This window comes from Poecilia reticulata, chromosome 22 (assembly GCF_904066995.2).
Source record: "Poecilia reticulata chromosome 22, P_reticulata-male-v2, whole genome shotgun sequence".
Classification (NCBI taxonomy): Eukaryota; Metazoa; Chordata; class Actinopteri; order Cyprinodontiformes; family Poeciliidae; genus Poecilia; species Poecilia reticulata.
In genome coordinates this window covers 1372950-1388952 of record NC_088851.1, presented here as the reverse complement: position 1 = coordinate 1388952, position 16003 = coordinate 1372950, and the positions used below count along the sequence as shown (strand labels likewise).

Sequence of the window (16003 nt, the reverse complement as noted above, 5' to 3'; positions counted from 1 at the left end):
TCCAACAGCTCTCACTAAATGGTCGCCTTCTGAAGGAAACTGGTTGCACAGGATGTTATTTAGGGGAGTTGGAGTAAGTTACAAATGCACACCACACTTTTTCCATTTTTCAAATTTTGAAATGATGTACCCTTTAACTTCCAGTTCACCCACCACTACACATCACTTAGTGCTCAATAAAACACACTGAGGTTTATGGTTGTAAAATGACAACCACTGGAAGAGTTATGGGGTGTGTAGTGCTGATAGACTGTACATGAACTGGGACATGCAGACCCTCAGTCATGCAATGTTTATGTGAAGGTGGTAGAGCATGTAAAGAGTGAGCCCGCAGCACAGCAGGCCGGGTTTGGGAGCAGCTGGAAGGCTAAGTAGGAATCAAACATCAAAGGAAGGAGCACATTGGGACAGAAGGGCACGTGGACTGTAATTAATTGCTTAACGAGCTACTGCTAGAGCTAAAGACAGCCTGAGAAAGCATACGGTGAGAAAAGAGGGAGAAGGTGATAGAGGAGCAAAAAAATCTGTCTTTTACAAGTCAGAGCAGACTCTTAGGATGGCTTTTCATTTTCTTTGATTTAATGAACAGGAAGCATGTTCAGACAGACCCTCTCTCTCTGCAGTGACACACCTCCCCTGATTCATCTCAGTTCACTTCACTCATTCATATGAAAAGTAGTTCAAGCCTCCTGGTTTTCTCTGTTCTCTTAAATCCTGATCTAAAGGTTTCGATTATACATAGGGTTGCTACCTTTCAGAAATAAATATAAGGGAAGCCCAACGCAGCGTGTCGCCCTACTCTCATGTGGTGTGATGTCCGCTGCAGTGATAGACATTATTTTATGGCGGTGTTTTTTTTTTTAAAGTGATCCATAGAGCAATCGTTTATGCATACAAGTTGGTTAGAGTACCCCAAAATTGTACTCCAATCAGAGTAGCATACCTTAAACACATTTATTTTTTTGGCTCTAGTGGCCTTTATTTGTCTGTTCTGTCCAGTCTGTTCTTTTGCAAAGTCCTGTATCATCGCACATGCGCAGAAGCTTACTCTGAAGAAACTTTAATAATATGACTGTTTTTATGAAGATATTTTTGATGCAAAAGTAATTATGGCTTTTAACTGAGAAGTTGAAAATACAGAGAAAATTCCCAGGTACTCATCATGAACACTTTAAAGTTAACAAAATAAAGCCTCAAAAATGTCTTCTGGTAGTTGGTTCTGGAGCTAGAAGAAGGACAATACTAATATACTTTACCGGATGCTTTGTTTAATTGGTAGTAAATGTTTGCTCCACAAAACAAAAGTGGTGTGATTTGAATTTCCTTAACTACACTGTGGAAACTATTGACAATAAATCAAGCTAAGACTACTACTGCTACATCTATTAAAACTAGATAAGTAAAGCAAAATTCAGCAATTGGCACACTAACTTGAGTCAGTGAAGTTGGAACTGCAAAGTATTTTTGCTAAGTTTTACTAAATACAGTAAAGGTCCATTTATATACATAAGTCAGTTTTGTGAAAATTTTGGACATAACTGTGTATTGAATTAAATTGAACAAGTTATTTCTTTGAATGCAAATGACTAGGAATGTATTTTCATGGCAGAGTTATCCAGTTCAGCTTAAGGATTGTAGATTTTGCATTAAAGATAATCAAACAATTTTTTTAATGTTTGACATTTATATTACAAGGATAAAAAAAAAACACTGACATTAAAAATGTCTTTACAAAAGAGTCCAGGCCAAGAGGCAGAAACAAACACAGAAAAATGAACAGTTAAAAGAAAATGTCAATGTCATAATATGTGGGAGAATGATGAGGAGGTGACACAATAAGACCCAGGTTGAAGTGAAAAGAAGTTAAAAGTCACTAGGCAAGCCTAATCTGAACGGCCAAAGCAGCTAAACAAAAGAGGATCTCATGACCAGCAGGGACCACAGGTCAGGCTAAATACAAATGAGAATCAAGAAATTGAGCAACGAAAAGTAAGATCATGAGTCAAGCTATCAAAAACAGGTACATGTCATAGAATCTGCTTCAAGAACTGATTTAAAAGCACTAAACAAGATTAGTTCAGTCAATCTGAAAGTTTCTTGTAACAAGTTCCATGAAGAGGCAACATAGTGAATGAAAGTCTTCTTGCCCAATTTTTAGAGTTTCAGTCAGTCACACAGTGCATTCAGCCAATTAACACACCTGAGGTAGTTATTTAGGCCTGTTCCAGCTTTCTCCAGTCAGGTGTGAGTGGGAGAGTTGGAGACAAAAGGAGCTTCAGATCTGAACATCCGGTGGGCTTGGAGCCATGAAGTTGTCATGCACTGACCTATAGATGGAATTGGCCAGGTGATCCTTTTTAGGGTTAAAGGATGGCGAGCTTTTGACAACTGGCTGAGGCCAGGAGAACCTGAGATTCACTCCATACTGGTCTGGTAGGAGGCTGATGGTCTGTATTATTTCCCCCTCCATCTCACCACTCCGACACACAATCCACTATTCATCGTTACATCTGAAACAACTTGCGCTTGGACATTGTCATCACAAATATCTGGACAATTCAACTATGGACTTTTCAAATGTGTGTCGGTCAGACACTGTGCTGACCAGTGGGTAAATTTAAGACTGTGTGCACATGTATATGAAAAATCTACTGCAGTACTGTGTATATTTATTTTGTATTTATTATTTTGGGTTCTATGTATGTTTTTTCTGTGGTGTTCACTTTAATTTTCTCTTTAAAATACATGGCATTGAAAACAGTTTTTCTTTTGCAGTGTTTTTATTGATTACTGACAAAAGTTCCAGTAGACAAATTTAGTCTTCTGATTTATTCCATCTAGTCCTCTTGTACATTAAAAAGTGCTACACATGCTGCAAGCACACTATAAACACACTTAGTAATTTTTAAGTACCGTAACAACAATCCCTCTACCTCAAGTTTTTCTACAGAAAGAACCTGACAAGATGGCATATTCAGAGGTGTTTATCTGATAAATATATTCAATTATAACAACTAGAGGGACTGTCAAAAAAGAGATTACACCACGTTAATTTCAGGTCTTCATATTTAACATTGTCGAAAACCACCCCAGACTGAATGTCCTTATCTTATTTTCTTATAAAGATCCTGAAAATGTATGTGTTAGAGCAAGAGGGTCACAAATGTGACCCAGATAATGTGGAAGTTATTCAGTTTTTAAAATTTAACCAAATAGTCAGGAAAATGGGTAGGAATTTCTGTAAAATTTTAAGGTTGAAAAAAATTGTAACCTTTAAGTTCAAATTATCTGACTTCTCTGAAATAGTCTGGAGAATGATTTTAAAACTTGGGACTTTAAAATAGATTTTTGCAGACTTAGAAGTTGATGGAGGATTTTGCTTTGCATTACATTTGGATCCCCAAAAAGGAGAAAAGGATGTCTGGGGGTCTCTCCTGCTAACATGACCTGATTTCAGATAAGCAGACAGTGGATGGAGAAAATCTTTACAAGTAAAACATATTTTTCTCTGTGAATATAAACTGCAAAAACTCACTTGGAAACTCCCCTGTCACTCTTTCCAGACTGATGGGAGCAACAAATATACTCTTTCAGCCCTTTCCAATACTCTTTTGATTGTGTGATAAGGCAGGCCAGCAAATTATCAAGTCTTCCAGTTCTGTGTAGAATCTCACATTTGTTTAACCAAGGTAATATCACATGGTTGCTTCTGCTCTTTTTGCGTTTTTTTTCATTGTATCTTAAATTCTTAAATTTAATCATTTAGAACATTTTGATCAGAACAGAAAGACTCTTACCACTGCCATGTGTGCCGTTGTCCTTATCCCAAGCCTCCACTATCAAAGTGTAATCTTGCTGAAACAGAACGAGGGGGAGAAAAAGGTTATCACAATGCACATTAATACAAAAAATGTACGCATGAATGGTCCTACTGCCACTTCGGTATGTCCATTGTAAGATGCAGACATTTACATAGTGAATGGACTAAATCTATATAGAATGTTACACTAAAACCACAGTCAACAATTTGCACAACTTAACACATCGATTGGTAGGCAACTTGGCAATTAGTGCCTTACCCAGGACTCATCGACAAGTGACAGGAGGAATCAAACCAACATTCTTCCAATCACTCTATACCCACCGGGGCACAGTCATCCATGCCTTACTTGACACGCCTTAAACACGGAAATTTTAGAAACTCTTAAATCTTCTCATGAATATTTTCATACATACATTCTAACGTAGGAATAATGGCGGGAAAAAAGCTGCTGTTCCCACACTGCTGTCACTCATTAGCTTCCTTGTGCTCAGGGCTAGTTAAATAGTGCTGCTACATAGCTAAAGACACAGCAGACATTCACCTGGAAGCCAGCAACTGGTTTTCAAATGTTGCCTTACATAATGAATCTTAAAAATAATTTTCATTTGAGGTAATAACTCAGGTTACTATCAGGCAAATATTGATCAAGGTTAGACATGTTCATTTCTTTTTTTTTTCTCCTGGTCACAGAAGCTATGATTTTTTTCTTTACTTATCTTCAGTAGAGAGGGGTTACTTTTTTGGACAAGAATACTATAACAGTAATAATACCCCTTGTAATTTTGGCAAGTGTCAAGAAGAAGGTTATTTTTGAAAGAAAGTCTTGAGAAGTCCTGTTTGTATTTTACCAGAAGCAGTGATGGACAGCAAGTATGCAGAAGAAGCTGCTCTAAGCAGAGGAGACTTTTCAGCCAACTGAAAAAATAGCTAATAACATCTGGAACTTTACAATTATGAGCTACTTCAAATTGGTAAAAAATTTGATGTGAACGACTATGGTTAGTCACTGATGACACAGTTATTTTATAAATCTATTTTGAAGTATTATATAAATAGACACTGTCTACTGTTTATCTTCTGTCAAGAAGCCAGGTATGGCTGCACTCCATGCCCTACTTTCCAGAGGAGATGTAATCCATTAACAACTCAAACTCCAGATTGATTCAGGGGCAGGGCTTTTTTTCTTTCCCCTTTATTTTCATCAGCATCTGCCAGCAAGTTGGAGATGGACCTTGCTTTCTGTCCTGGGTTCCTGGGTAACAGGAACTCATGCAGTTGTGAGTTTCTGTGACCCAAGTCTGGTGCAGAGCGACTGAAGGCTGCAGGAGAAGAAACAAAGTTAAGCTGCTTGATGTTAGAGACATAGATCTAAATTAAAACCAGAATTGTTACATGCACATAGATTAGTGGTTGAAAAATGTTCATATGTTGAATAGAATCCTCAACCAAATATGCTTTCATGATGTTGGAATTTGTTGCCTCAGGATGTGTCAACAACATCAAGCAGGCTGAAGAGCTGAACATATTTGTACATAGAAAGATTAGGGGGAGAATGGCTCAAACCAATGGTTGTCAGGTTTTGGTTAGAGTCAAGCCCAGACTCTGGCCGGGCCACTCCGAAATATTTTTATTTTCAGAAGAAACATATTGGTGAATGCACTATACACAGATAGGGCAATCACACTCTTTGTTGTGGAGGCTCAGTGCTTAAAAAATCAGAGGAAGCACCCAATGGAAGAGGCTATTTAAAATGAAACTTTTGTTCTATGGCATGTCCAGACATCACTGCAGTTCATTCAGACTGCAAGAGAGTGGGACAGAGAGGGCTACAAAAGATAACAGGAGGGCTGACAAATATTTGAAGTAAAATATCAGACGTGAGTCATTTGACATAAGGTCAACTGGTGAAAGTTGCATTCAGATTTGCTGCTAACACTAACACAGAGCTGTAATTTGTAAGCAACCATAACTCTGAAAAAGTGTACATGATCATAATTCATATGCCATATGTTGTCACAGAGCCCAGGTCTAAACCCGATGCAGCTGCCACACAGCTTCTCTGCAGTTTGAACTGCTTTTCACATTTCAAGGTGTGTCTTAAGGGTGTTTTATGAGCACCACGAAGGACAGTGACTGAGGAACAAATAATCAAGTCAATACTACCCACAATGCAATGGCTTTAAGAGTGAACACAGATGGAGAGGAGATAAGGCATGCTGGGAGAAACCTAACACCTCACAACTAACCTGCAAAAATCCAAGGGATTTAAGTTTTCCTTAAACGGAGAGAAACCAACACACTCCTCACTGCTTTCACCTGTTTAATGAATAAATTACTGCTTTAAACTGATCTGGATGAGCAAACAGCAACACACAGTTCTGTAGAGACCAATTGTATAGTCTGGAGCTGCTTCACATGCAGGAAGTTGGTTTATCACATGTTAATACGTTATTGCCTCAGTTGAACTTCTCCAACAGCAGAGAAATTAAAAGGACAGCCGTCTGATGAAAATCATTTAGACAAGCTAAATCACGGGCATGGAATGTAACAACCTTTAGATGTGCCTCTGCATTAGAACATCTTAATCAAACAGTGACTATCTGGACTAGAACGTGACTGCATGCTGAGGCAGTTAGTCTGCCATTCGGCCAGGGACACATGAAGGTTGCAGCCTTCATGGTCTGGAGTTTCACTCCATGGAAGTCAAGATTCAAGAGACTTTATTGTCATTCACATCACGTGTTACATGAGGTGGAACAAAATTGAGAGTCACGGCCCCAGTTACATCCAAATATAAAGTATGAAATATAAAAACTAGCTACAAGATCAAATTGTTATAAATAGGAAAAATATTTACAAATATATAAAAACAAGAAGTAGAAAATGAAATGTATATTAATAGGAATGTACAACGGTGCCTGGTCCACTGACCAGGCACCGTTTTACTGTCTTCTAAGAAGACTTACACCACTGTCTTCTTATGCTTTTTTTCTTTAGTCTGGTTCTAAGAATAAGAGCAGGAATGTTATCAATAGGAAAAGGAATGGATGACCTGTCATCCTTCAACTATCTCAGTCCAATGTATGGACTGCAAATCACACAGGTCAAAGTTGATCAAATTGAGTTTGCAAAGTCAATCATCTACATCTATGTCATTACAATTATCAAGTGTGCCAACATGTACCAACATCTATGTGTTCCTAACATATGCTGCATATGTTAGCATTTACAGCAACTGTTTTGGATTTTAAAGTTTACACAAATTTTTAAAAAGACTTTCCTGATCCCAATTCAGTTTCCAGGGTCCTGATCAGTAATGAGAAAACATTGATGTTACAACATGTTAGTTATCTTTTAAAAACTCTAGAATATAGAAGAAACCACAAGTATTTTTAGCCTTTGAGTCTTAAATATAGGTGTTCAAACTGTGAAACATTAAAACTGAAAACTACAGCTTGGAGGCACAATAACATTTCAGCTGCCATGCAGTAAAACTTTGCCCATCAACAATACATTTAAGTTATTGCGTGGACTTTCAATGCTGTGCCATCCTTCAGTAGTGTGCAACCAAGACAGTGAAAAGGTGAGGGGATACCTGGCTGTTGTGGATGTATATGTGGATGTATATGTAAATATGTCAGCGCATATCACCAAAATGTTCGATTTGTTCTTTGGGTTGTGGAACTTGGTGTAGTGTATCGGTTAAAGAACACTTCTGTTACTGTGCGCTGGGAGTATAACGATTAGTATTTGCTGTGAATTCTGAAGGTAAGCAATACTGACCGCCAGCAGGCGCTGGCGTAGCCAGCAGGCGTAGCCAAATGTTACTTTTAATGTCCAAGTAGTTTTGTATTGTTTTGTCTTTTTCTTTTTTTTTAAATATATCTGTAAACAAAAACAAAAAGACTGTGTTGTGTTGACACGCAGTATTTGCTCTGAATTCTAAAGGTGAAGCCACTGCGCTGTCAAGTGGTCCAAATAAACGGTCTGAACCACGATCTCCACCGCCGTGTGTGTCCGATTCCTGCCTCAAGTTTCCTTCCGACAACATCCCATTAAAGAAAACACAACACAGAGTCTAAGGAACAGCGAGGTGTCATCTCAGAAGGACAGGGTAACATATACAATTCTCCCACGCAGTACTGAGGCCCTTGTTTCTTAAAAGAATACAGTGTTAAACTGCCAACATGTCTGGCTTATCAAATCTTCAATCATCTAACCAAAAACAACACCAAACAAGAAATTGCCAAGAAGAATTGTAACTATAAAGAAGTAAAAGTCATGGTTTGTAAGTCGTGTTACAAGTTACATCTGGGGAAAATAAGGTAATTTTAACCAGTTTTGTGAAATGATACTAATTTATGCTGTCCTAATACCATACAGCCCTGGTCTGAACATACAAAAACTGAAAAGTGCAGTGCGTCACTTTTAATTACTAAGAGATGGCTACTGTAGAATTAATAATATATTTAATAATATGTTTAATAATATATTTTCTTCTGATGTAAAATAATCAGAAGATGGACGCAGATAACATGTATCCATCCACGTGTTCTCTGGTAAAACATTTACTTTCATCACAGCACCTGGCAATAACAGCAAAAAAGAAAGGAAGAATGAGGAAATAGTGGTTAAGGCAGTGCTGCCTTCCAAATAACTGTAGCTTGTGTTGCATCTTTACTCCTTTTACAGAAGAAGGTTACATGGAAACTCTAAAAATCTAGGCTTTGGAAAGCTTTTTCAAATTTCAGTTTCTCAAACAGGATGTGAGGTGGTAACTTATCTTTAATCCTGATAAGTAAAAATAAGCACACAAGAAAGTAAAATAGATGCTAACAACAATGAGAGAAAATAGATTTGTCCAATTTTCTACACATTATTTTTATCGGCTGTATCAGACAAATGAATGAAGGAGGAAGCTGGAGCATGCCCATTGCTGTCGCCAAGGAACTAATTAGACATTTTCTACATATGTTGATGTGTATGTTCCACAGTCTGCTTGATATATTTAATGAATGTGTGTGACATATTTAGTCTTTCTGATCAGCCATAATGTGCAGTAAAAATGCACAGGGTGATAGAAATAGTGATAGGATTCCATAATTTCTACTGGGATCAGCAGAAATCATGCGTGCACACCGAGTGGGTCCAATGAAGGAAGATGCCAACCATAAAATTAATCCACGTTCCCTTCTGCTGAAGCTGCTGAGATTCACCGACAGAGATAAGATCCTGGGTGCTGCTCGGAAAACGATGGTTAAACTGAACGGTTCTCCGGTTTGCTTCACTCCGGATTACAGCACACGCACCTTCAGACGCAGACTGAAGGCGCCAATTGTAATGCGATTGGCGCCTTGCAGAAGATGAGTTTCCACATCTTGCTTTATCAGATGTTCTGTTGGATCAGTACGCTGTTAGATCGTCATACGCTTAGCACAAATTCACGGCTGTATCTGTCAGACACGTATACCCTGTCATTACAATATTATTTTATTTAATCAGCAACGTAGAATCATGACGTAGATCGTCATACACTTTGTTACTAACAGCACGACATTTTGACTTAGCGGTTAGTCAGCTTAGCGGACTTAGTCAGACCATCATCAAGCAACCGGAAGGCGAGTTTTACACGGGCGTACGTGTGTTTTGTAGTTGACTGCAGCTTTAGCTAGTCCCTGCTTTAAATACACTTTGAAATCACGACAATGCGTGCATATCTACCTAGTTATCATTGAAAACAATTGTTGACTTATTTTCGTCGTAACTTGTCGCGTATGCTGACGGAACAACTCCTCCGAAGGTCGGACTCTTAATGCGCATGCGCAGTCATGCGTACTCACTGCACGTATGTTATTCTGACAGCGTATGATGATCTGATAGAACAAGTGAACACCGTGCATTATATATTCAATTTTGTCACGCTAGTTGACAGAGCTCTTTTTTTTTTTGGTTGACTATAATTTTTGCATGTACTGGCTTATTACTAGATTTAAACTAAAATTAGACCTACCATACTGTACTTGATTAATAATTACATAAAGTGGTAAACTCTTGATTTAATTTAAGAGGGAAGGTCTGTGGGTTGAGGGGGAAATTACTCTAGGATCATGGATCCTGTGCTCCCCAAAACATTGGAGAGCGTAGGTTACGTTAAATGTTATATTGTGAATTTTCTGCCCTCCAATATTTTTTGAGTGCATTGGGGCCATGGCATTGGCAACAGAGTTATGTGGGTGGGTACGGATTTCCAGTAAGGTTGTCACTGTCTATATGGTGCATCTTTGAATCGTTGCATTATTTCTCATTGACTACTTTGTATCTTGCAAATTATAATGTTTTCTGTAGCATGATGAAGTTCCATGTTGTAAGCTGGAACATTAATGGACTACATAACCAAATCAAGCATGCAGCCTGTTTAGACTTTCTTCGTAAGCACTCAGTGGATATAACTTTCATACAGGAATCACAAGCAAGATCTGTAGACATGCAGTTATTTGCAAATAAATTTTACTACACAGCTGCATCTGCTTCATTAAAATCTAAAAGTAAACGGTCATTAATTGTTCTAAAACATAATCCCTCATTGAACATAGTAGGGAAATATGAAAGTGAGGATGGCAGGATTTCATACGTCAAAACCATTATTGCAGGTCATAAATTTGTCTTTATTTCTATTTATGCCCTGTCTTTATATGACCCGAATTTCTTTTCTAAATTCATTTCAGTTCTGACACAAATACATGACTATTCATTTATTATTGGTGCTAACATGAACGCCTTTATCAATTTAACGCTGGACAAATCTGCGCATATTTCCACTTCCACACAAATACGATCATCATAAGAACTGCAAGATTTCCTTTCAGCTTTCAGTCTGGTAGACTTATACCGTGTAGTTAATCCCACCCACAAACACTATACCTTTTACTCAACCAGACATCAGTCTTTCTCAAGGTTAGATTATGTATTAGTATCTACTAATTCATTCTCTGAAATTCACAATGTAGTAATTCTACCTTGTTCGCTATCAGATCACAGCATTGCATCAGCTCACCATACGCTTAGAATCACCCCTTCCAAAGCTTCACGTTGTATCACTTCTTAGAATTGAAGAGTTTTGCTATTTCTTTCGTAGCACTCTAAAAACCTTTATAGACAGGTTTGGTAGAGGATCCAACATTTTTGTGACATTTTTGTAAAGGATCAATTAGAAACACAACAATTTCCTTCTCATCTCATCTTAACCCTTGTGCGTGCGAGGACTGAGGGAAATGTTGAGGACTGTGGCAAATGATACCATTTTAGGTACCTCGGGATTTCTCCCTCCATATTTCATATAGCTTCACTCAACTTCCAGAGTGCATTTAATCTTATTGAGAAAGATCTACAATGGTGGTCAAAACTCCCAAATGCTCTTCATGCCCATGTGTCAGTAATTAAAATAGATTTTCTTCCACGTGTTAACTTTTACTCTTCTTTGATTCCTCTTGCACCGCCAAAGGGTTACTGGGAAAAGCTACACTCTCTCATATTTAAATAAATTTGGAATGGGAAGAAGCCTCGTATGAAATTAAGAACATTTCAATGAAATAAAACACTTGGGGGCTTATGTTTACCAAATTTCAAGATGGAGTTTTAGTCCTTTGTGCTCCGACCTTTGCTTGTATGGTTTAATCCTGAGGCCTCTGTTTCTGGGAAACCAATTCACACAGTGGCACAGTTGATAGAGCTGTTGCCTTGCAGCAAGAAGGTTCTGGGTTCAATTCCCGGCCCCGGCCCTTCTGCATGGAGCTTGCATGTTCTCCCTGTGCATGCATGGGTTCTCTCCGGGTACTCCGGTTTCCTCCCACAGTCCAAAAACATGACTGTCAAGTTAATAGGCCTCTCCAAATTGCCCCTAGGTGTGAGTGTGTGTGTGCATGGTTGTTTGTCCTGTGTGTCTCTGTGTCACCCTGCGACAGACTGGCGACCTGTCCAGGGTGTACCCTGCCTCTCGCCCGGAACGCTGGCTGGAGATAGGCACCAGCAAACCCCCCCAACCCCACCAAGGGACAGGGGTGTAAAGAAAATGGATGGATGGATGCTTCTTTGTGTGCTTTGGAGTTTCTGTGCTGATTATTCTTTTTGCGAAGCAATAAAAGCTGGGTAGCTCTTGAATTGCTACAAAATAAAACTTTTTGCAGCCAGTGGGCTGTATTTCCTTCAGCCCACTGGCTGCAATGTTGACACCTTGAGATCTCATGAGTCCTAAATGCTGAACATCATGGCATGGAGTGCATCCCAGTTTTCCATGTCCGGCACATAACCATTTATTTTAGCTTTTAAACTGGTTCTATTGATCCTGTGTCCAGACAGAGGGATAATCAGTAGCCCAACATCATGACCTGTTTGTTCTGAAGATCCTGCAGTTTCCACTTCTCTTCCTGACATGGCGCCTCCTCACCCTGACTCTCATACTGACAGGAGGAACCACAGAGCTCTGTTAGGTTAAAAGCTCATCTTCTGAAGTTGGGATATTTTTCCTCCAACAGGTTCCAGAGGAATCACCTCAAACCAGATGTTGGACTGGATTTTATTTCAATGTCATTTGTGAATGTTAGAGCCTCATTTTCAACAGTGGAGCTATAAAGGTTGAAAAGGGTTATTATTTTGGAGAATGTATCATCAACATCAATATTTCCACTAAATAAGAGGCAAAAAAATTGTTTGATAAAGGAAAAGCCTCTCAGACTCCCACAGCACCAAACTATTTTTTTTAATATTAGACAATTAATTTAATTTCACATAATTATCGCGGTAGAAGCCATTTGTTTGTTAAATACTTAATGAAACATATTTACCGTGTTTGATGTTTGTTGTGAATGACGTAGGTATAGTCACAAAGAACGAGGTAATTAGTCCAAGTTTGTCGTTTACTGAATGTTCAGAAATTACAGCGGCTGTGATGAGCCACAGCAAAGATAAACAAAGGTAAAACAACCTGAACAGGTGATCAACTCTAAACCACTCGCACCTTACTTTCCGTCTCTCTCTTTGTCATTTAAGCACACCCGTTGGCATGGCAACCGCCTGCCCTCGGCAAGCCCAGCAGAGATTACTTTAAAAAACATAACATTCAGTCCGTTAAGATATTAGATCTTCAGGCTTGATATTTATTTTGCGATAAGCCTCCCTGAACACAGCGGTGGTTGACCTTATGAATTTTAAACTCCTGCTCTGCTCAAGTGCACCTCGCTGCAGCAAACAGAAAGGGGCGGGGACGGACCACTGTCAGCCTTTACCTAAGCCAATATGAAATGAGAAAAAATTTATTTATTAACTGATTAAGTCGTGTTTTAGATTGTTCTTGAAAAACTAATCAGTCATGGCTGATTAGTGGGTGCTCTCACGGCTGCACAGTGAACCCATTCATTTTTTACAGCAGACAGCAGCTCCACTCTCTTGCAGGTACTGCGTACCCCCGCTAAATCTTTTAGGGGTACGCAGTACTCTGTCGTACCCCCTTACTTTCATCCCTGGTGTTGAATCACACTAACACCAACCTGAAGTGGCATTAACACTCTCCTATATTTAATAACTTTTACATCCTTATCCTTCCCTAAGTTTAGGGATAATGGTGTCAATGTTCTCAAATACCTTATGAACAATGTGTACTTTTAGTGACCTACAAAGTGTGTACAATCTACCAGATTCTACATTTCTTCTTTTATTTACAACTCAGATCGGCCATGAAAGCATACAGTGTGCCAAGGGGTGTGCCTCTACCAACTCATCCCTTACAAGAACGTCTTGCCTCGTGGAGTCAGGCACATGGCATTGTTTCTAAATTATATAAATTTATTTTGGATCCTCGTGCCAGGCTCCCTGTAGAAAATGTATGGGAGAGCGACATTTCCTTTATGGGAGATGTAGAAATCTGCTGGGATACAGTATGGGAGAACCTCCACAACACATCCAAAAACCCTGACCACCAGCTTATACACTTTAAATGTATCCATAGGATGTATTTAACACCCAGGAAACGTCATGCTATGAAAATGATCACAGCTCCTATTTGTGACCTATGTATACTTAAGACTCCAGGCTCTTTTATGCACATGTATTGGGATTGTCCCAGTGTGGCTGCTTTCTGGAGACAAATTTCCAACACGTTGAGTGATATGATTCAAGCTAATATTCGATTATCACCATCTTTATTCTTGATGAATGACTTTTCCACTTTAGAACTTTCCCCTCAACAAAAGCGCATGCTGTGGGCAGGCCTCACTGCAGCTAAGAAGATGTTGGCACTACGATGGCAACCACCACACTTATTACCTTGGCAACAATGGGCCAAGGTAATCATGTCATTCCTAGACATGATGGAGAAATCAATGACCAGGATGCAAGCGACCAGCCAAAAATGATTAGAGCATGGGATGCAACTTATTCTTTGGTTAGAGAAAGAAAGCAACATAATTCTATGTGATCCTCTTAATATGTGACTGTAAGTGATGATTTCATCTTCTCTTTCCATATTTGTTATTATTTTGAGATCTTGGGGAACGGGGTTGGGGGTCACCATGATATTTCTATGTCTTCCTATTCCTATGTCTTCCTATTGTAATTATGCTGTATTGTACATGTTTTTGTGGATGTAAAACAACTGAAATAAAAACAATTGATTGCAAAAAGATAACTACATTAATGTCATTATGATAACCTCATGGTGAAGATCCAGAACTAGTTAAACATGTTGGCCTAAATACATTGCAATTTTCCTATTACCTAAAAATGTTTGTTTTTGATATGCCAAAACTCATAATTACTCTGTCCTCTTCTTCTATTTGGTCCTCCTCCTCATAATCATCTCTTCTGATTTCTACATTATGATTGGTTTCAATGCGCTCCGGTTCAATTTGAAAAGGCTTAATAATGTTACTCATCACTGTTTTGGCTGGAGGAGCCAGGCAGTTGGACCATTACACGTCATTTACCCAGAATGCTTTGCAGCATGAACAACGTGACATTCCTGTGAAAATATTTTATTAAAATTTATAAAAACTAAATAACCTACAGTTATGTGTTGTTTTTACATCTAAGATAAATATTTCCCAAATAAGGCCTATTTTTTTAAAACTAATTGTGGTTCACTTTAACCATCTAGCTCAGGGGTGGACAACTCCAGGCCTGGAGGGCCGGTCTCCTGCAACTTTTAGATGTGTCTCTACTTCAACACACCTGAGTCAAATAATAAGGTTGTTAGCAGGACTCTGGAGAACCTGCCTGCACTGAGGAGGTGATTCAGCTATTGGATCCAGGTGTGTTCTATCAGGGAGACATCTATGAGTTGCAGGACACCAGCCCTCGAGGACCAGGATTGCCCACCAGCAAGCTCAGCCTCACCTGGGATTGCGCAACCTCTCGCTAACTGCACTGGCTGCCATTCTATGAGAGCATGCTCCTCCTGTCTGTACGACGCCAATAAAATGGTTAAAAACATTTAATGTATGAACAGATTTTCCATAATTTAGCTTATGTATTTAATGTACTGTGTTTTTATTGTCACCAACTGTGTGTGTAACGTGTTTCGTGTGCTAAGGAGCGATCAGAAACGGCAGAGAACAGATTCGAGGTGAGGCAGGCAGTTTCTCCTGCCTCATCGCTGGGGGCGCTCGTGAACCCAGACATTGTGACTCCACAACTGCGGAGAAAGAGACAGTAACAGCGATCTAGCCTTATATATATATATTCTCACATTTAGCTTACACAGACCTAACATTGGACTTAATTTACTTGTTGCAAAATATTGTTTTTAACTTGCATTGTTTCAAAATGAGCTTCATGTAGCACTGAGGATTAAATATAATTTCTTAATATAGTATAGTTAATTGTTTTTTTGTCTTTCATTCTCCTGTTAATTGATATGTATTACTGGATTGGACAGCAACTATTAGTCACTATGTGATTCATTGAGTTATGTCCAGAAAACCATTTTATCCCAATGCAGGACGAGCAGAAATCTGTCACAAAAATATTCGTAGCGCCATCATTTGTTATCAGATAGAAACTATAGAGGAGAAAACTGATGTTTGATAAATTCTCCGTGATACAAATCTATAAACAGTTGTGTTTCTGTTAGTTCTGTCAACAAGCAAGAAGGGGCAAATTTATCTTCTATTGGTCAATCGTTTTATTTTA

At 38.8% G+C, this 16003-nt stretch overlaps 1 protein-coding gene across 5 annotated transcripts in view; it reads right to left on the bottom strand.

The window, feature by feature from the left end:
• The window catches only part of LOC103458084 (protein jagged-2-like), a 103399-nt gene that overhangs the window by 65582 nt on the left and 21814 nt on the right, over positions 1 to 16003 (bottom strand). For all 5 annotated transcript variants that reach the window (XM_081602893.1, XM_081602891.1, XM_008398653.3 and 2 more), the window contains exon 3: positions 3798 to 3855. In XM_081602893.1, coding sequence (XP_081459019.1) covers positions 3798 to 3855 — 58 coding nt within the window. The remainder of the gene's footprint in view (positions 1 to 3797; positions 3856 to 16003) is intronic.